This window comes from Corythoichthys intestinalis, chromosome 21, assembly GCF_030265065.1.
Source record: "Corythoichthys intestinalis isolate RoL2023-P3 chromosome 21, ASM3026506v1, whole genome shotgun sequence".
Taxonomy (NCBI): domain Eukaryota; kingdom Metazoa; phylum Chordata; class Actinopteri; order Syngnathiformes; family Syngnathidae; genus Corythoichthys; species Corythoichthys intestinalis.
This window is the reverse complement of record NC_080415.1, coordinates 19482157-19504736: the sequence shown is the minus strand read 5'-3', so window position 1 is coordinate 19504736 and position 22580 is coordinate 19482157. Positions and strand designations below refer to the sequence as shown.

At 38.7% G+C, this 22580-nt stretch overlaps 1 protein-coding gene across 3 annotated transcripts in view; it reads left to right on the top strand.

The window, feature by feature from the left end:
* Positions 1-22580, top strand: part of LOC130909624 (ATP-citrate synthase) — a 36396-nt gene that overhangs the window by 3321 nt on the left and 10495 nt on the right. Inside the window, exons 3-18 of one of the 3 annotated variants that reach the window (XM_057826315.1) lie at positions 5638-5760; positions 6178-6240; positions 9432-9622; positions 9728-9807; positions 10454-10584; positions 10763-10881; positions 10957-11093; positions 11199-11260; positions 13582-13699; positions 13803-13957; positions 14047-14140; positions 14292-14345; positions 17719-17748; positions 19957-20098; positions 20179-20347; positions 20416-20520. In XM_057826315.1, coding sequence (XP_057682298.1) covers positions 5638-5760; positions 6178-6240; positions 9432-9622; positions 9728-9807; positions 10454-10584; positions 10763-10881; positions 10957-11093; positions 11199-11260; positions 13582-13699; positions 13803-13957; positions 14047-14140; positions 14292-14345; positions 17719-17748; positions 19957-20098; positions 20179-20347; positions 20416-20520 — 1773 coding nt within the window. The remainder of the gene's footprint in view (positions 1-5637; positions 5761-6177; positions 6241-9431; positions 9623-9727; positions 9808-10453; positions 10585-10762; positions 10882-10956; positions 11094-11198; positions 11261-13581; positions 13700-13802; positions 13958-14046; positions 14141-14291; positions 14346-17718; positions 17749-19956; positions 20099-20178; positions 20348-20415; positions 20521-22580) is intronic. The other 2 variants (XM_057826316.1, XM_057826317.1) reach the window with 2 other exon arrangements.

The following is a 22580-nucleotide window of genomic DNA, read 5'->3' as shown; positions in this document are numbered from 1 at the left end:
TAAATGCTTAAATCCCTGAATTCTTTATAGATATGGACGTAAAACAGTCGATTCTTGGTTAAACGCAAAAAACGGGCAGTTAGCACTTATTGTATGTAAATATTGTGAACTATGATGCTTGTCAGTAAGCAAATTAGCGGCCGCCATATGTAAACAAAGAGCTTTTGCCGTTAAATTATTGTGAATAATGCTCAAATCCCTGAATTCTTTATAGATATGGACGTAAGACAGTCTTGATTCTTGGTTAAAAGCAAAAACTGGGCAGTTACCAGTTATTTTACGTAAATATTGGGAAGTATAATGCCAATACTGTAGCGGCTAATTTCTCCCATTGATTTTTTTTTCACGTTTCAAAATGCATGCATGGTTCGAAAAAAAATAATAACAACCTTGAAGCCTAATGTCAAAACTTCTGAATTTCGGGTTATAGTTAACAGCATATCGGTGCCAATGTAAAACAATGCAAACTGACTGCGCAATAATCAACAACACACAAGTGGATTGTACAGTGTAGGGCTGCAGCTATCGAATATTTTAGTAATCGAGTAATCGACTGAAAATTCTATCGATTAATCAAGTAATCGGATAAAACAAATATATTTTTAGGTGAAGAGCAATTATAAATATACATGAGAAAACAAGACATCTCATCTAATCTTGAACCATTTTCAGTCAATCAATGTCTTTATTTTCGATGTATATTGTTGAAAACAGCCAACAATTGCATCTCAGATGTAGCTAGAATTTAAAAAAAAAAAAAAAAAACACTGCTTTCACTCAAAAAACTTTTAGATCTTATTTTTTTTTTAAATTATATATATATATATATTACCTAAAAATGCCGTTACGCTTGATAACACACATCACTTAAAAGTTAGAATTTTTTCCCACGTGTTTCAATTGAATTTCTCTTTGTGTCAAGCCATTTTTAATTTCTAGTTAAGTTTTAAGTTAGTCTAAACTGTAAGTCCTGATAGAATTTTGAGTTTTTGCAGTGTTCAAAATAAATGTATGATACAGGCTGTTCTGGAGCACATTAGGGACCAGTGCTACTTGGTGTTTTATCCAGCAATGACTACTGAGCTAAAATTGATAGTTAGCATGATAAAGTTTTTATTTTACACCCTCATCACTCCACAATGCTATGTTATGTTAAAGCCTGTATGTAAGACACGTTAGCCACGCATCGACAGTGGTCATAATTAATTGAAACCTAGCCCTCCGCAGGGCTAACTTTACGTGAGCTAGTAGCGACAGTAACGTTAATCTTATTTATTAGCGCTTAGCGCTCTTTACTAGCGCTTAGCGCTGTACTGCTTTAAGATGGCGGCTGTTTAATAACGCTGCCCAGACGCGGCCGAGTCTGTCAATGCGCATCTAGTTCAACATACATGTGATCTTTATGAGACGCATCAGACGCTAGCTGTTACCAACGTAGCATCGTGCGGGCTAGTATTTGGCAACGGCGGCGTCGTTTGTGGCGGCTGTCAGCTGCAGTAAGTTTTTTTTTTTTTCCTTCTTCCTCTCCGCACGTTGTCCCGCATTAAAAGTAGTCCAAGCAAAACGTGATGCTTAGAGCTGTCAAAATAAACGATTACTTGAGGTGAATAAAATTACTCGGATCAGTTTTTAAACTCGAGTTACTCGAGTTGCTCGAGTACTCGTTTCAGCTCTAGTACAGTGCAATGAACACAAAGGTGGTGGCGGGCGCGGATGCGCGTGCACAACCCGAAAGCACTCCTCTCAACACACATGTGGTCAATTTGGCCACAAAGCGTGGCAGCAACAAAGCACTTTACACTCAGTTGGACTTACAACACATCCCAAAGATGCTAAACAAACACATCACCTCACGGCATAAATGTGCAACACGCATATGATGTAAACAAAGCTTGCCATCTTGGAGCGATGACTGCCCGTCGTTGCAACGGCAAAGCTACGAAACGGCCCCGCATGTAGGGGGTCCAACCTTTTGCTGATACCCTTAAGAATGAAGGAAAAATACTCACCTTCATTCATGGATATCCACTAGAGGTGTGCATCGGCACTGCCCTCACGATTCGATTTGATTACGATTCGGAGGGCCACGATTCGATTCGATTCAAAGGGTCACGATTCGATTCGGTTCGATTCGGCAATGCATCGCGATGCCTTAAAGCCTGGGATGCATTAAAATTCTAAAGCAAAGCATATTTTTCGTGAATCATGAAGCAACACAAGCGGTCAGACATTAAACAACTTTTTATTGGCTCTTGTGTCATTCCTGGTTGAAGTCAAATGAAAATACCTTCAGATATATATATTAAAAAAAAGAAAAACAGATCACAGCATTTAATTGGTGCTTTGAATGAGACCAGGGCTTTCTCTTTCTTTTTTACACACAGTAGCAGCCTTTCACACAGTGCAACATCTGAACTCCTGTGCAAAATCAGTTATAAGAGTCACTGTATTTTAGTCACAACGACCCATCAATAAAAATATTCAAGTAAATATTAAAGAAAACGACAAAGAAAATATTGTAGTGCAGCAGCATCTTTATCGCAATATCAATACAGGGATCAGTTCAGTTGCAAAGAAAACAACTAAATTGCAATGTAGAACAAAAGTAAAATGTAGGCCTAGCCCACTATATATGTGCAATCAACTTAGAAATGCAATCAGTAACTACCACATAACAATAAAAAATAATGAATTAAAATGAAGTGCTGCAGAATTTTAGCAGCCATAACAATCTGTTTCAACGTGAGGAAATATCAGTTTTTTGCAATCGAGAGAGCAGGGAGATGGTAGAGGTTAGATCGGGCCTAAAAAATCCAGCCCGAACCGATACGGCCCGCTGGTATTGAAGCCCGACCCGGCTTGGAGTGACGCGAAAAAAAAACGCAGCAGCAGCAATTTATTTTTATTTCTTAGAGTTTTCTTAATGTTTAAATAGTCTACATATTTTCATGATCATTATAAAAGCATTTACACAACGAAATAATGCTGGGAAAGTTTAATATAAAAAAAAAAACATGCGATTTTGCAGACACTCAGAGGAGAAGATTCAAAAGGATCACATTTGTGTTGCCTTTGTGTGCATAAATAAAAGTGTCTTTCGTAACGAATCGCAAGCGCCACAGCGGAGGAGAAGAAGAAAAAGCGGCCGGCGCCACTGCTTCATGTGCGTGCACAAGCAAATGCACAATACAGAGAGGCTGCTCTCGGTTTTATTCCATTTTTTAAAAATAATTTATTTGTCCGGCGCGGCGGCCCGACCCGAACGTGAATGCTTAACATTTTCGGCCCGACCCTTCGGGTTTGAGCACAAGATCTAACCTCTAAGAGATAGGACATAACAATGGCTGAAGCGGAGAAAGAGGGAGCGAGAAAGATTATTGATACACCTAAGACATTGAAAGCAGACATCTGGAGACATTTGGGCTTCTATGAGGTTGGTGGGAAACTTGACCAGAGTTATGCAGTGTGTAAAAAATGAAACATGAGAATAATAATACAAATGGGGAAACCAAATCCGTTGCATCACCGGAATTGCGCAGGGAAGATTTTTGAACGTACTTCTATATTTTGAAATGCCATGAATCGATTCGGCTTGTTGCCCGCATTGAATCGTCCATGCCCCGCATCGGGATGCATCGCCGCATCGATTATTGTTGACACCACTAATATCCACGGATCAACATTCCCTCGCAACGTCTCAACACTCTGCTCGAATGTCCACCTGCCTGCCAACGGCTTTCTCAGTACCACAACACATGTGACGCGAGACCAAAACAGGAAGTAGCTGAGCGGTTGTCATGGAAACACGTACCAGGAACCTTTTATTTTAGCATTTTCTATTCAAAATACTCTTCGTACTTGACTACAATATTCTTCATTCTACATATATTATGAGGCAATGACAAAATAGTAACGCAGAGACACTAAGGAAACTAATCAGATTAGTGGTGTAGAAAAATGAATGCGTCAGATTACTCGTTACTGTAAGAAAGTAATCAGATTACAGTGACACGTTACACTGTTGGTGATATTAACAAATGAAGGTAATGTTTTGTCATCATTACCTCTGAGCTGTTTGTACATTAACCATAGGGGTGTGGCAAAATATCAAAATGGTGATATATCGTGATACTTTGTATCCCAAACGTTGTCGATATGCTCCTTTCAAGACTCGAGATATCGTTTTTTAAAGGTGTCTGTGTTTTAAAAAAAAAAAAAGAAGAAAAAAAAATCAATTTGCTACCAAAATCTTCTACCATAATAGTGTCTCAGTTATCTCTAAGGCTGCCGGTGACTGTGCTCGACGCCCAAACTGGGAACGTTCGTTCATTCAAAACCAGAGCATTCAGTCATTCGGTCCGATTTTCGGGGCATTAACAGGTCACTTGCTGTTCATTTTAGGGCGTTTAAAGGTCATTTCCTGTTGAGCGGGGGTCCCCAATCTACGGAAGAAGTGAATAAATTTTGAGGTAACAAGGTCAAAGGTCACAGAGGTCAGAAACGGAATTTCACCATAATGAGTTAGCCTATGTTACTCAAATTTGCATCCTTTTATAGGACAAGTGACAATTTTTTTGGTCATTTAAAAAAAAAACTTTTTATTACCAGTTATTTTTTTTATTCATAAGGATTTTTATATTGTTTTTAAAATGTTTATAAATTAGTAAATTAATATTAATAAAAACAAAAATACACACTGGCTACAACCCCTGATAACACTCTAAAGCAGGGCTACGGCCCGCGGGCCAGACACAGCCCGCCTCCACATTTGGTCCGGCTCCCTGAACATTTTTTTTTTTTTTTTTCCCCCAATAGTGTTATTTATTTCCTAGCTTTATTCTGTGAAGAACCCAGAGAGGGTTATTTGGTTATTATCTTATATTATATTATATTATATTATTTACTTTTGTTCCGTGAAGAATCCAGAAAAGGTTATTTGATTGTGGCTTTCTGAAAAACAATAAATTTTTACATTTAGGTACTCCTGCAATCGTCACACTTTTTCTGTTACAAACTGACCCGGCCCCTCATCAGAGAAGGGAAAAGTTATGTGGCCCTCACAGGAAAAAGTTTGGGGACCCCTGCTGTTGAGTTTGAGTCACTGCCTATTCATTTGGGTGATTCCCAGGTCACTTCCTGTTCTGTAACTCAAAATAAACAGGAAGTGACTCATAAAATACCCCAAAATCAACAGGAAGTTACTGAAAATCAACAGGTAAATGACCTTACATGGCCCAAAATTACCTCATTGCCTGGCATTGGCTGCCTCTGACGTCAATAGACGTTCATTCGCTGCCATCCCTCCCACTTTAAACGGATTGGACGTCTTCTAGTGATAAACTCATTCCAATTCACAGCAGAAGCTTGTGCTTCTGTTTATTGGTTCTTTGTAGAATTTCCTAGAATGATTTCCTGACCAATGTATCGATAATCGTTGTATCGTCAGATCGTTATCGTGAGCTTTGTATCGCAAATCGTATCGTATCGTGAGGTACCAAGAGGTTCCCACTCCTAATTAACCACACTGTAGCTTTAGCATTTCACCGCTTACAACACCCAAACTAAGTAAACAGACTAATATCCTTTATACTGTTTGAACTGTTCTAATGTTTTTATGCGTCTTCCATCTCCTTACAGAGACTGGTGGTGAAACCGGATCAGCTTATCAAGCGACGCGGGAAACTGGGACTGGTGGGCATCAATTTGGACCTGTCGGGTGTTCAGGACTGGCTCAAAAGCCGCCTCATGAGAGAAACCACAGTGAGTAAACTGCTTGTATTTGCTGAAGTCGTATTACATTGTTGCACTATCTCAATTGAGTAAACTTGTTTCGCCTCCATGTCCTGAAACAATATTTACCTGTGGGAAGTAAAGCAGAAAGATGCATAAAATCGTAGCGCGGGTTTAGTTGTAGCCTCTTGTCCGTGCAGCGGAGCACTCATTTTCCACCCCAGGCATGAGTGTGCATATACGAAGTTGCATGTTATGTAATGTGAGTGTTTCAGCGTGATCTATTCTGGTATACTATACATGCAAACATGCTAGGCTGCATTACAAAAGCACAAGGGGGCAAGCATCTCTGTCCTTGACACGTTGGCATGGGAGGGTGTGGTGTTGTTTGGTCACACAGCAAGACTAACATGCAGGTTTGTGATATGAGGTGTTTGTTTTTAATAGGTGGGCAAGGCGAAGGGAGTGCTGAAGAAATTCCTCATTGAGCCCTTTGTCCCTCACAAACAGGTAAATTGACTCTCGTGGAGCCCTTTTTAGTGTAAAATTATTACTATTATGAAATCTAAAAGCTGTACATGCAGTGTTTTAGTTAAAGGGACAAACGACATTAGTATTAATTAGAGCTGAAACGAATACTCGAGTAACTCGAGTTTAAAAACTGATCCGAGTAATTTTATTCACCTCGAGTAATCGTTTATTTTGACAGCTCTAAGCATCACGTTTTGCTCGGACTACTTTTAATGCGGGACAACGCGCTGATGTCTCGTGCGTAGAGGAAGAAGCAAAAAAAAAAAAAAAAAAAAAAAAAACATCAGCTGACAGCCACTACAAACGACGCCAACGTTGCTAAATACTAGCCCGCATGATGCTACGTTGATAGCAGGTAGCGTCTGATGAGTCTCATAGAGATCACATGTTTGTCAAACAAGATGTGAAACGACAGACTCGGCCGCGTCTGGGCAGCGTTGGTAAACAGCCGCCATCTTAAAACAGTAGAGCGCTAAGCGCTAATAAGGAGCGCTAAGCGCTAATAAATAAGATTAACGTTACTGTCACTAGCCCACGTAACGTTAGCCCTGCGGATGGCTAGGTTTCTGTTAATTATGACCACTGTCGATGCGTGGCTAACGTGTCTTACATACAGGCTTTAACATAACATAGCGTTGTGGAGTGATGAGGTGTTTTATCCGATTACTCGATTAATCGATACAATTTTCAGTCGATTACTTGATTACTAAAATATTCGATAGCTGCAGCCCTAGTATTAATGATCTTCGTTTGAAAGACAGTTACTATCGGAATTTAAGTATGGAATAGGCGAATGTGAAAAAAATGACCGCGCAGCCATTTTGCGACAGTTATACAGACACGCAAATACTCACCGGTAGACTTACGCTTTAATTCTCGAGTATTAATGATGTCCCCAGGAAGAGCGGGCAATCTGGAATGCTCGTTTCCGATTGGCTTGATTGATAAAATGTCTGCTTCCAAATTCCGTGTTTTGTCAAATTATTAAACAAGATTCTTTCTGCTGGGATGTACCGGTACATGATGTAGCAGGGTTTATGCAGGTCATTAAAAAGCATTAAAAGTCATTAAATGGATTTTGTCAAAATTCAGGACTTAAAAACATTAAACTAAATGTTTGAGGTATTAAAATTTATGTAAACTTGGCGGTTGAAAAAACGTTTTGTACATTACTTATTAGAGTTGTCTGATATTATCGGGTAGCTGCAATAAGAGAAGAGAAGATCATTATCAGGATAAGAGAGCCGATGATATCGGTTACCCGATAATATTGGCCAATAAATGCATTTTAAAATGATATCGAATAATACCTCATTTTCTGTACTGAAGCTGTGTGCCTTTGTTTTGTATTTTGAGCCAGAAGCCCTGTGTGAGCCATATGTGATATGTAAGTGCCTTATTGGCACTTGATCTGAAAAAAGTCACTCTTTGCACTATTGATTTCCAAAATAAATATAGGCCTATATTTTCCCCATAACGTTAGTTGAAGTTCCCTAATTCTTCACTGAATGCTTATTAAAAAACCTTGAAGTTGTTGCATTTATCATTATTAAAGTATCCAGTAGGGAATCACAGTAAAATTAACCATAAAATATTCAGTCCATGACCGCATATATCGGTATCGGATTTTTGGAGTTGGAGAATGTAATGTTAACGGTTAAAAAGTTATTATCGCACAACTCTACTTAAAATTTGTGTGTGTAAAACTATCTGCAGTTGGGAATGGGCATTAATTTAGTTTAAAGTGTTGTTAAAAAGCATTAAATGAGATTTGCTGATATCTGTAGAAACCCTGTATTGGTGATATCTCTGGAATTCACTGGCTGCCATTGACGGTAAAAGATGTCCAGTCCATTTGAACTGAAGCAGCTAAATTAGTTCAATAACTTTCATTCAATTGTTAAATGTTGGGCACCTTGTTTAACTGTTAGTGAGTATAATATTAAGGTAAGATTGTTAATCTACAAGTTAATTTACATAATTATTTTAATTGCTCAATAACATCAGAGGCACCAAAGACACTTAAGCCTTTTGTCTGATTCCTCTGAGTCGGAATCTGAACAGATTTAATTAAGAGAGTAATTCATTAGAGAGGAGGACCAAAGTGGTGGTCCAAACATGTAGTTATGCTCATCAATATGCAGAGATGGGTAGAAACGCATTACATTTTCTCTGTTACATTTACTTGAGTAACTTTTTGAGAAAAATGTACTTTTTAGAGTACTCTTACTAAGCCATACTTTTTACTTGAGTCGATTTTTGAACAAGAAACGCTACAGTTACTATGCTACTTTGGGCTACACTAGTTACATTTCACCAAAGAGACGTTGCAACAATAATACATGACTCCTTTATACCAATCAGATTCAAGCTTGCCATTCTATGATCACGCCGGCCTGTTCAACACGTGGCGTCATTCAAGCATCAAGTATTTGACATAGAGCGCTGCCTTCAACATGACTTGAAAGCGCGGATTGTAACATCTCTCTCACAGTTTAGCACCGATTGATCACAGAAAAGCGGCAATTTGATCCTTTTAATTTCAAAATAGGAACTACAACAAGAATTACAAGTATTCACTATTCAACTTTTCAAACTAGGAAGTATTTCTCCACTAGAGGGCACTCGTGCTCTTTGGATGAATGATGCTTCATTTCTGTAATTTTATTTTCTCTTGTGGGATTTCAGTGATTTTTTAAAATATATATATATATTTAGACTAATGCGGTTATGTAATGGGTTATTGTACAGTATAATAATAAATGCTCATAAAGATTGTGCTGAGAAAATTAAATACCATTGTTTAAAAAAAAATAATAATAATCAAACATCGCAAGCAGTTACTCACAATGTTACTCATTAGTTGAGTATTCTTTTCACCAAATACTTTTTTTTTTTTTTTTTTTACATGTACTTGAGTACATTTTTTGGATGACTACTTTTAGTTTTACTTGAGTAATATTATTTTGAAGTAATGCTACTCTTATATAATAAAATATTTTGCTACTCTACCTACCTGTGTCAATGTGTTAGTATATTTAAATTAGAAGTGTGCTATGCACTACTTCTGAACTTATTGTCCTGCAACTAATTGTGCTTAAAAAATTCACTCGCTGCCCAGCCATAGGAAAAAACTGAAGAACAATGACTTAAGCGCTTTGTTTCGGCAGGAAGAGGAGTTTTATGTGTGCATTTACGCCACTCGCGAGGGTGACCACGTGCTCTTCCACCACGAGGGTGGCGTGGAGGTGGGCGACGTGGACTCGAAAGCCCAGCGGTTGACGGTCGCCGTGGACGACAAGCTCAGCGAGGATCAAGTGACTAAGCAGCTGCTCACACAAATTCCCAATGAGAAGAAAGAGTGCGCATTGACCTCCGTTTTGACAAGGAGCATTCCGAGCTCCATGATTCACTTATCGGCATGCAACTCTGTTGATTGCTAATCAGATTGATGTTCCCCTTGCAGCATTCTAGCCAGCTTTATTGTGGGGCTCTTCAACCTCTATGAGGATCTATATTTCACATACCTGGAGATCAACCCTTTAGGTAAATTCACCGTTTCAGGGACAGCGGTCACTTCAATGGTCATCTATTCTGAAGTTATCATTAGCTTAACTCATTCACTGCCAGCCCAGATCAAATAGTGTGTGATGTGGTAGTTGTTAAAATAGGTAAATTGATAATGAAACACCTATTGACGGCAATGGATGTCCAATCAATTTCAACTGGAAAGAGCTGGTAGCTATCGTTTTATTTGAATTTGTCTTTATTCCTTTTTTTAAATTTAAATTTATTACAATTTGTTTTCACTTACTCCTTAAGTCTTATTTTTTATTTTGCATTCTTTGTATATGTAATTTACTAATTTTGTATTACTCATGGCTTTTTTAAATTTAGGCTGTTTTAATTTTTTTACAACTTTTTTTTTTCCAAAAAATCGCTCTTTAAGTTATTTTATTTTAAATCATTTATATTTTTTTGCCCATCACAAAATACACGCGGGCAACACTAATACTAAAGTTGGATGTCAAATAAGGGCCGCAAAATAAGCTACTGTGCGCCGCAATTGCTCCTTGTGCCGCAGGTACAAAAAAAAAATTGTTCGTGCGTAAAAGAGTTTAAAACTATAGCCTGTTTAAACAGACTTCAAACATATATGAATCACGATTTAATGAATTTTCTTCCGCATAAGTCGTCACCCAAGATGGCGTTTACATCCTGGACATGGCGGCCAAAATCGACGCCACAGCCGATTACATCTGCAAGGCCAAGTGGGGCGATGTGGAATTCCCGCCACCTTTTGGCAGGGAAGCTTATCCGGAGGTGAGAATGTGAAGGACTGTAATAATAATTTGACTGTCGAAGGGTGTCTGCCTGCGAGCAATGTTGAAAAGAATTCCTTGGTCTATTTTAACTATTTCTGTGCGTGGTAGCATCGTTGTACTAAATGAAGCAATCTGTAAAGTTTGGTTTTGAATAGAGTATACGATCTTTCATGCAGGAGGCCTACATAGCTGACCTGGATGCTAAGAGCGGTGCCAGTCTGAAGTTGACGTTATTGAATCCTCGTGGCAGGATTTGGACAATGGTGGCAGGTGGAGGTGCTTCTGTTGTATACAGGTACACTTACAAAAACAAATGCTTATTCTGTGAGGGGAAAGTAATTAGCCTAACATCCTCCGTCTGTCCATACAGTGACACAATTTGCGACCTGGGCGGAGTCGATGAGCTAGCAAACTATGGCGAGTACTCTGGCGCGCCCAGCGAGCAGCAAACGTACGACTACGCCAAAACTATCCTCTCACTCATGACCCGCGAAAAGCACCCTGATGGTGTGTGTATGACACCAGTAATAGAGTCACTCATGGTCATTACCCAAGTATTTGACTTTGGTGTTGTATTTCAAGTCACCACATCCATTTTGTGTTGTCCTACAGGGAAAGTGCTGATCATTGGAGGAAGTATCGCTAACTTCACTAATGTAGCAGCCACATTCAAGGTGAATCACTGATACACTGAGCACAACATTAGGAACAAGTGCTGAGTGTAATGATGTACATCACAACGTAGTTTCCTTCTATCGTCACTATTGTTTATTGGGAGTAGGCAATGTATGCTCACTGTTCACTACATTACACAATTAGTGCTGCAAAGATTAATCGATTAACTTGAGTAGTTCGATTAGAAAAAAGATTGAAATTAAATTTTGCTGCTTCGAGTATTCGTTTAAATAAAGTGGCATTGCAATGGTTTAGTTTTATTGATTTGGGTGAATACACTGCCCTCTAGTGGTAACAGTGATAATGACATAACTCATTTGACATGGCTGAATCCAGCTGCTCTCTGTTAAGACCAACATAAGCTAAGTTTTTGTTTGAGGTAGTTTTTTAATGCATTAGTTATTTAGTTTATAGGTATGTTTAGCCGTTTTTTTGTGGGAATATGTGTTTGAACCATTTATTAGGGGCATTGTTAAAAAAAAAAAAAAAGTTGGCATTTTATTGCAATTATTCTTTTGTTGTACTTAGATCCTTATTTTTTTATTCTTTTATCGCATTTGAGGCTCAGGTATTTTAATGTTCCTTATCCAATTACTCAATTGTCCGAATTAACTAGTTCATTGATTAATCGACTGCTAAAATAATTCATAGCTGCAGCTCAACTTTGAGAGAGGAAAAAAAACGGGTCTGTCATAAGGCTTTCACCAGACAAACACATGGTGCATAGATAAAACTTTGGTAACATGCTATTTGAATGCTTCCTATGTCAGTGTCATGAAAATAAATTAATGCTTATGACAGATGTCATTAAGTGTATGAACCCTGACAAATTTCCTAAACCCTGACCCAAACACATTTAACTTTGCAACAAAATTAATTTACTTATGTTTAATTACTTTAGCACTACTTCTGTGTTCCACATTTGTGACTGGTCTTTTTTGTCAATTGAAAATAAAGTGAGTTGGTGGAAAGCTGATATAAGTTTTGAACAAATAGTAAATGTATTTTTTGATAATTCAATTTCAATTCAAACCACAATAGAATTTTCATCTGTTTTTGTGATATACGCTCTACTTACGAAATTGTTTGGTTCTGGAAGTAGTTTCGTAACCTTGAAATTTTCTTTCGAGGCGCGTTTTCCATGTAAATGCCCTAATCTGATCCAAACCACCCAAAATTCAGACACAAATCTTTTATAACGCATAAAAATGCATCAAAACATGTATCAAATACATATTAAATTTAGATTATTGCACAATAAACATAAAATTTGAGTTGTGCATAATGTAAAAAAACAAAATGGAGTAAAGAATAAAAGTTAATACACTCATGTAAAGCTGTCGGAACATTAGGGGCGAGTGAAGATGATGCTGGTATACACACATACACATACAATAAAGGTCCCTCGTAGTTAATTGGATGCCAGGAATGCTAAGCAATAGCCAATGGCAGAGCAGCTATTATAAGTATGTTCAGTAAACTCTGGGACCTGTGAGTACCAGCCATACTGTATTTTTGCCTTTCGTATCCTGAAATCTTACGTAACGAGGCTATATTTTTTCCGTGAGGCATGTCTTAACCTGAAAATTTTGTATGTAGAGACGTTCGTGAGTAAAGATACCACTGTATATCACAACATAATTTTCTTCTATCGTCACTATTGTCATTTATTTGGAGTAGGCTACATATGCTCACTGTTCACTACATTGAGGAACATGCATGCGATGCCTCTGAATACAAAAAAACCCTGGGTCTGTCATAATACACTACACAAAACACGCGGTGCATAAATATAATTTTTGTAATATGTTATTTGAATGCTTCCTATGACAGTGTCCTAAGATAAACATGACATGACACCTGTCATGAACATGAATAAATGCATATGACATGTCATTAAGTGTCCTGAACCTAACAAATTTCCTAAACCCTAACCTAAGGATGTTTGAAACGATGTCAACTTTGCAATAAAAAGTAATAAAAAAAAATAAAAATAAATAAATGAAAGTAATTTGGTTATTATGTTTAGTTACGTTAGCACTGCATATGTTCCATATTTGTGATCTTTTTTGCCAATTCAAAATAAAGTGAGTAGGTGGAAAGCTGATGTAATTTTTGAACAAATAATAAATGTACTATAATTTTTGATCAAATGAATTTATTGTGGCTTGTTGTTTATGTGATATACAATGGATACTATAGTGTAATATTTTGTTTCCCATATTGCCGAGCAGTATTAGCATCTCAGTACATAACTTAATAATTTTAGTTTCTAACCTTATCACACATACGCCTGTCTGAGATTGATTTCCATTCTCAGGGCATTGTCCGGGCTATCAAAGATTACCAGGGTCCTCTGAAGGAGAACGAGGTTACCATCTTTGTTCGACGGGGTGGGCCCAACTACCAGGAGGGGCTCAGGGTAATGGGGGAAGTTGGTAAGTTAAAACGCACGCAACACTTTCGCTCGCATTGAACGTGTACTGTCGTCAACTGTGCTTAGGACATAATCACGACCACTCATTAATTTTCTTTATTCAGGAAAGACCACTGGTATTCCAATCCACGTATTTGGCACAGAAACCCACATGACTGCCATTGTGGGCATGGCATTAGGACACAAACCTATCCCCAACCAGCCACCAATGGACGCTCACACTGCTAACTTCCTGTTAAATTCAAGCAACAATGTGATGGTATTTTTAACACCAAGAGGGGAAGTCGAGGGGTCAACTTCAGTTATTTGCAGTACAAGCTGCAATATGTCTTCACTTTTGTCTGCTAGACTCCAGCCACCACCAGGACCGCCTCCTTCTCCGAAGCCAGGCCGTCTAATGACGTCACTCCTGCCAAAAAGTCCAAAGCGGGTTCACCGGCAGGTATTTTACCACACGTCTTCTCGCATCTCGCTCAGCTTTCACGTCTGCTTACCTTCTTTGTTCCTCCCCTGATACATTTCTCCCACTTTTCCTTTCTTCCCACCCCGAACTGTCCACTCGCTCATCTTTTTTCCGTGCTTATGTCTCTAAGACCCTCTTCATTCTTTACTGTGGCCTCTGAAGAATGTGGTCACATATTGGAAAGGTAAGTTCTGGTTGTGCCCCGCTTGTCCCCTGCCCTACGCTCCTCTGCATACACGCTCCGCATTACACAGCATTCTGCGCTACAAAAGAGGGTGTGTTTGCATCACCACAGTCTCAAAAATTGAATAGCTCACTTGATTATTAAGGCGCTGCTACACTGGTGTCAAACTCTGAGCCTGGGGGCCAGATCCGGCCTGCTCAAGTACATCATGTGGATTGACTTCATGTTTCTCACTAAAATTGGAACTCATTTAACTCATTGGCTGATATTGATGGCTAAACGTCCAATCTACTTTGACTGGGAGAGGCTGACAAAATAGATTGGAGGTCTAGCATCGTCCATGGAACTGAATTGTGAGCATTCACAGCCAGTCCTCCCAGTTTTGAGTGAATTGTCTGTCAGTCATTGACAATGACAGGCAATGATTTAAATACACTGGTACCTCGACATACAATCGCTTCGACACACGATCTTTTCGACATCAGTCGTAAAATTTTACTCACCTTTTGTTTCTACATCCGACAACATGCTCGAAATACTGTATCTATTCATCTTTGTTGCTTCATTTCTAATTGTGTATCATATTGCCTCTGTAAAGCCCTTTGAGACCTCTGTTGTGATTGAGGGCTATACAAATTGAATTGAATTGAATTGAATTGAAATACGACTATTTATGACAACGCCGTAGTTTCTTTTCCCGGAAGATGGACGCACGGCGAATTTTCTTGTGAGAAATCAACCAACATGGGTTCCAAGAATGTTAACGTACATTGGGGAGAACAAGTATTTGATACACTGTCAATGGGAAAACCCATTGGCAGTGTATCAAATACTTGTTCTAGCCACTGTAGGTGGTGAAAAAAGGAAAAAAGTGAGGTTTACCATTGAGATTAAGATGGAAATGATAGAAAAATTGCCAGCTTTGTCAGGTTTTATAATAATTTATTTCAGAACTTGTGATACACAACGTGACGACAGTCTGCCGCAGCTGAACGTGAAAAGTGAAAGTAAAAAGTCCTCTCTCACTCTGTCAAGTCAGCCACGCGGTGTATTCAGGTACACCACGCAAAACACATCCGCCACATGAGAACCCGATTCGTTACGTTATTACAGGTATTATTATTATTATTATTGTTATATTGTTATTCCAATTTTTATTCCTAATTGATTTGTTTTGCTCTGTGTAATTGCTATTTGCAGTAGTATCAGCAGCTTTTATTAAGGATTTAGTATAGGTTTTTGGGCGGTGGAACGAATTAATGGAATTATAATGTATTCTTATGGGAAAATCCTGCTCGACATACCACCATTTCGACTTACAAACAAGTTCCAGGAACGAATAAACTTTGTATGTAGAGGTACCACTGTACTATAAAATTCTAATGTAATGTTATTTGGAGGGCATAACCAGAATACTTTAGTTTTTATTCATTTTGTTTTATTAACATTTTATTAATTTATGCTTCATTTAGAAAAATAATGATTGGTCATGAAAATAATTATATTTGAGACCTGGCCTCTACCTATGTGGACATCACATTTTGCGTCATGTACGCCACAATTTTGTACTAACTGTAGTAACACTTTATCTGACAATGGGTTCATAAGACTGTCAAAAGACAGTCTTAATTTAATTATGACACTGTCATGAGCATTAATGAATCTTTATGATAGATGTCATTAACTCATTCACTCCCAGCCATTTTCTCCGGAGCAAGGCCCTTTTCTCCCGGCCGTTTTACTGGATTTTGACTGATTTTGCAAGGCTCACAGAAAATTCTGTTCTATTGCTATATAAACGTGGAACTCACCAAAAGAAAGATTACTTTCTTCTTTCAGCAGAAATAAAAATTTAATTCATATCTTTTTTCATTCTTTAGAAATCAGAATTGGAAAATAGCTTAGTTTGAGCAATTTTCCAATTTCTGATTTGTGAAAGCATACATTTTCAAACATAACTTTGACTTATACACAGCTATTTTTTGCTTTAGTTACGTCCCAAACATCTGAATAATGTTTTCTTTTACAAAATAAGATAAACAACAAGACAAATAGAGCTTTTGATAGCAAATAATAATTTATTTACACATAACTAACAGAAAGATGACGCTGTTCTGGCTGCGACAGTTGGTTAAACTTTTCCCTTATCGCCGTTTGTCTCATATAGATGATTTTTTTGTTTTGTTTTATTTTTTTGTCTCTGCGGGCTCTGCTCGCGAGCAACACAGACTCAAAGGCATCGTCCGCTGCACTAGTGGTCCCGGTCGTTCTGCTCGGTCGTCCAGCGCCTGGCATCCCAGGCGTCCTACCGGTTGTTTTTCTCGGTCGTCCGCCGCCTAGCATCCATTCGGTCGTCGCTTGGCCGTTCGTTGCCGTTGAATCGGGTTGCGGGTCTTACAGAATGCACTGCTGCCTTCCAGTGGCCAGTTTTATTGCTTTAAAATGGATTTTCAGCTTTGTGCTTTGGAGCTAAATTGAATCACGAACCAAAGATGTCTTTTTTGAAAAGAAAAAAAAAATGTAAAAGACGTATTTTGGGACACTGAAACAATTAAAAATAGAACGTATTTATACGTTTTTGGGAGCAAATGAGTTAAGTGTCATCTGGCAAATTATGGCACTTTTGAATGGATGTGAAAGATGCAGACTGGACATAAAGGGAGTTAGTCACATAATTTGCCGGATGACACTTAATGACGTCTCTCATAAGCATTTATGACAGTGTCATGTCATAATTATGACTGTCTTATGACCCTAATTGTCAATATTGTGGTTACCAAAAATAATCATTTGCCCCATAAAGAGTTAAATTCTGTAGTCCCCAAAGATCGAGGACTACAAAAGTGGAGAATTTCTTTTTTCCTTTTTTAGAAAAAAATGGCAATTTTTACCTTTTATTTTAATTTACAAAAATAATATTTCCCCCCTTTTTCAAATGAAAACATGTAAATTTATTAATAGCAATAAGAAAAATAATTGCTATTGAGAAGTTTAAAAAAGAGGACTTTGACCATTTTAGGTCACAACGTACATAAACAATAGTTGACGAGTCACATAATAATCGATTAGTTGTTGATTAGTCCATTAATCCTGGCAGCTCTATAGTGCCCCTCCGAGGGAAACCATAAATATTATGTGGCCCGTCCCGTGACAAAAATGAGTTTGACACCCCAGCTCTATTTGCCAAAACTGCTTTTCTTGGAAGGTGAAAGGTATATGGGATAAGGGATATGAAAGGTTACACTCAGTTCAGCCACACTGGGGTTTGTATGAAGTACACTACAGTACTTGTATTCTGGCAAGTTTGAGGTTGCACTCATTGTTTTCTCTTGTTTTGTGCTCGTTTTTATCATCGGGTCCTGTGGGCTCGCAGAAGTGCAGGCCTCATTAAGCTGCAACGGAGGTATGAAAAGGGTGTGACAATCCTGTTCATGTGCTTTCCACTTTATCCTTGTCTGCCTGGTCTTTTTTTGTGTTCAGTCATATTTATTGTGGCTTTAGACTGTGTGTTTTACTGGCTTGGTGGATTGGCGTTCCTTATGGGCAGTGTTGGGCCATGCATTTGGTTCCTGGGCCTTCAGTGGGAACTTAATCAACCTCTTAACAGCAATACCGCCAATTATCTTGCAGTTGTAGGAACCATTAATAATCAAAATACAGTCATGTAAAAAAATTAGGACACCCCATTAAATATTCAGTCCTTTATTAAGAAATGTTCGCATGTGAATGTCTTATCTTGTTGTTTCTGTTGAAAAGAAAGTGATTTAACTTCAGGTAAACAACAAAAATTTACATTGTTTTACTCATTAAACCAAACAAAAATGCATATTCTAACTGAGGAAAAATTTAGGACACCCTACTGCCTAACAGCTAGTGTTACCCCCTTTGGCTGAAATAACTTCAGTGAGATGCTTTTTGTAGCCATCTACCAGTCTTCGACATCGGTCTGAAGAAAGTTTACCCCACTCCTCAACGCAGGATACTTTCAGCTGTGAGATGTTTGAAGGGTTTCTTGCATGTACAGCCCATTTCAAGTCACCCGACAGCATCTCAATGGGATTAAGATCTAGACTTTGAAACGGCCATTCCAGAACTCTCCATTTCTTCCTTTTCAGCCAGTCCTTGGTGGATTTATGGGTCATTGTCATATTGCAGAGTCACTTTTCGCTTCGGCTTTAATTTCTTCGCAGATCTAACATGTTCATTAAGCACCCTCTGATACATGATAGAATTCATGGTGGATTCTATGATGGTGAGCTGGCCAGGTCCTGCTGTAGCAAAGCATCCCCAAACCATGAGACTTCCACCTCCATGCTTCACAGCTGGTATGAGGTTCTTTCCCTGGAATGCTTTATTGGGTTTGCGCCAAAAATGTCATCTGTTCTGGTGTCCAATAATATAAGAATAATAATTATTCAATTTTAGATTCATCTGTCCAAAGAACATTATTCCAGAAGTCCTGGTGTTCACTACGGCCTTCATGTTCTTTTTGGAGAGCAAAGGTTTCTACCTCACACACCACCCATGAAAGTTAAACTTGTGAACTCTCTTTCTGATTGTAATGGGATGCACTTTCACAGCAACAGTAGCAAGAGCCTGCTGTAGGTCCCGTGAAGATATTTTAGGGTTTTTGGAGACTTCTTTTAGCATCCTGCGGTCTGCTCTCTGGGTGGACTTGCTTGGACGGCCAGACATGGGCATGTTGACAGTTGTTTTGAATTTCGTACAGCTGTACACTATTTTCCGGACAGCGGAATGGCTGATTTTAAATTCTTTTGAGATCTTTTGAAATCCCTTACCAGACTCATAAGCGTCTACAATCTTCTTTCTGAAGGCCTCCGATGGCTCCTTTGATCTCACCATGTTGTTTTCTTTCACTCCAACAGTCAGGGGCACACCAAACTATGACTGTGTTGGATTTTAGCCATTTTAGATGGGATAGAATGTGGGGGTGTTCTAATTTATACCTCAACAGAAATTGCTTTTATTTAAAATTACATTTTACAGAAAGTTATAAAAAAATCTATTTTTCAGTTTTAATTTTTTAGTTCTATTACTTGAATCTCTCAAGTTTGTTAAAATTGATATTAAATATCCATATGACCAAATATGTTAGAAAACACACAGGCTTCCATAGGGTGTCCCAATTTTTTCACATGACTGTATAACTACACACTTTGCTACTTAAATCATGTTACCAAAGGTTCTCAAAATATATCATGCTCATTAGAGATGTGGATTTATACATTTATAAATGTGTGCACACTGCAGATCACTACATACTTGTTTTGCAAGTTACAGACGAACCATTTAGGATGGAGTAAAAATATAATTGCAACCCTTAACTGTTTCACTGCCGTTGACAGCGATAGACGTCCAATCCATTTTAACCGGTCAAAACGGATTGGACGTCTATCGCCGTCAGTTGTAGCCATCAAGGTAAATGTGTTGTTTTGCAGATAATATTCACCTAATATGTATAATAAGCCTCCTCTTGTCTGCAGAGTGACTTTCCTTTGTGCCGTTTTGTGCCTCCTAACTAGCTTACCTCTCATTAAACTTGTTCTATTACTGTCCATAATTTCAAAGTAAACCTTCATATGCTCCTCAGCCAAAGCCACCACACTGTTCAGCAAGCGGACCAAGGCCGTGGTATGGGGCATGCAGACGCGAGCCGTGCAAGGGATGCTGGACTTCGACTACGTGTGCTCCCGGGATGAACCCTCCGTGGCCGCAATGGTTTACCCCTTTACGTAGGTCACATAGAGTAATTTACATTTACAATTACCCAATGCCTTATATCTTCCTAAATGCATGTTTAATGACTGAATAGTGGGGATCACAAGCAGAAGTTCTACTGGGGACACAAGGAGATTCTGGTGCCGGTCTACAAAAGCATGGCCGACGCTATGAAGAAACACCCCGAGGTGGATGTACTAATAAGTTTTGCGTCACTCCGCTCCGCCTTCGACAGCACGGTGGAAACCATGCAGCACCCGCAGGTAGTAGTTTGTTTGGCGATCACGTTGTGTCAAGCGATATGCATCCATCTGTTCCCCTGTTGAATTAGATTCACACCATCGCCATCATCGCAGAGGGCATCCCCGAAGCTCTGACCAGGAAACTCATTAAAATGGCAGATGAGAAAGGCGTCACCATCATTGGGCCTGCTACGGTAATCACGTAAAGTTGTACAGTAATGATTAATGTGTGGTTTATGATTGTTTGTCGGGCTGGCGGCGTAGGTACGGCGTCGATGAGCATTTAAAGCTCTGCGTAGAAGTGAAGCATTGTGCTGTAGTGTGCCACCCAGTCACAAGGACAGTGTATCCTATGTGTGGTTTCGCAGGAATTCAAATAGCACTCTTTGGTGTGTTTAATGCAGTACAGGTAGTACTAACGTAACCCGAATTTCCACGTAAGTCTAAATTCGCCCTTTAAAAATTCAAAATTACTATCCAAAAAGTCCAGAAGTATTGTATTTTGTTTAATGGTGGAGGATACACTGCCCTCTGGTGGCAGCGTTGGGTCTGGCTGGACTGTCATTTAATAAGGCTTCCATACAGGAGCACTCCGATGTCTGACATGGATAAAGGATAGCTGCGCTCTGGTTTGGCCCACATAAGGCAGTAAGTTGCTTCAACTAACATATGTTTGTGTATGCATTTGTAATTAAGTTTAGAGCTACAGTTTGCGGAGTTACCTATGAGCGTTTTGCTATGAGGATTGGGTTTAGGGTTAGGGGTTAGCATTCGTAGTATTTAACCTAGCTGATTTTTGTGAAGCAACTTAATTTATATATTGATCAGACTAGATGGACGTTTGAACATCAATCATTTTGTGTTGAGTGTTTTATTGTTAAAATTGGTGTCGTTTGGACCACAAATAGTCAAAAGTGAAGTAGAACTTTAAAAGGTACAGTTGCTTTGCTGTCTGTCAAGCTGAACAACTTAACGTTTAATGAGTACAGAACAAGTCACGTGTGGGGCTGCAGCTATCGAATACTTTAGTAATTGGGGGGGGGGGGAATCAATTAATGGAGTAATCAGATAAAAAAAAAAAATACGTAAAGAGCAATTATAGATATGAGAAAACATTTCACTTAATATTGAACCATTTTCAGACAATCGCCTTTATTTTCGATGTACATTGTTGAAACCGGCCAACAATTGCATCTCAGATGTGACTAGAAATAAAAAATAAAAAAAATCACAGCTTTCACTCAAAAAACTTCTAGATCTTAAAGAAAAAAAAAAATCTTTATTTCTAACCTAAAATGTCATTACGCCTAATAACACGCACCACGTAAGCGTTGGGTGTTTTTCCCCTCGCTTCAATTGAATTTCCATTTGTGTCAAGCTATTTAAGTTCTAGTTAAGTTTTAAGTCTAAATTTTAAGTCCTGGTAGGATTTTAAGTTTTTGCAGTGTTCAAAATAAATTTATGATACCTGTTGTATATCTACGCATTAGGCACGAGTGCTACTTGTTTTATCCATCAATGACTACTGAGCTCAAATTGACAACATCTGTTATCTTATGTTTTATTTTACACCCTCATCACTCTACAGCGCTTTTTTTTCACAGATTTAATCAATCTTGTATGAAAGGAACATTAGCCATGCATCGACAGTTGTCATTATTAATAGAAACCTAGCCCTCCACAGGGCTAACATTACATTAGCAAGGTACAGTAACATTAATCTGATTTAATAGGGCTACGTTAACTTCATTTGACCTTGTCCCGCGGGGGTTAGATGGGCGGGTCGCACGGTGGGGCTCGATCTGGGTTTCGGGGGCGGTCATCCCGGGGGTCCAGCCAGGGGTGCGGAAGTGTTGTTAGGGCCATGGATAGCCAGGCCAGGCGGGGATACTCTTATGCAAGCACTTTATTACAGTGAATACATGAAACATTGTTCACTTTTGACAATGTCTGCCTTTTCTTGGTGCATTTCTCTTGGCTTTCGTCGGCTTCTTCGTCGTTATCTCTATATACATGCATGGTTGAAATCAAATATATCCGCCGCCGCTGTTTTCTTCCTGTACATACGTGACATCAGCGCGTTGTCCCGCATTAAAACTAGTCCAGGCAAAATGTGATGCTTAGAGCTGGCAAAATTAAACTATTCCTCGAGGCGAATAAAATTATTCGGATCAATTTTTAAACTCGAGTTGCTCGAGTTACTGGAGTATTCGTTTCAGCTCTAGTCATGGTAATAAAGTAAAGTAAAAAATAA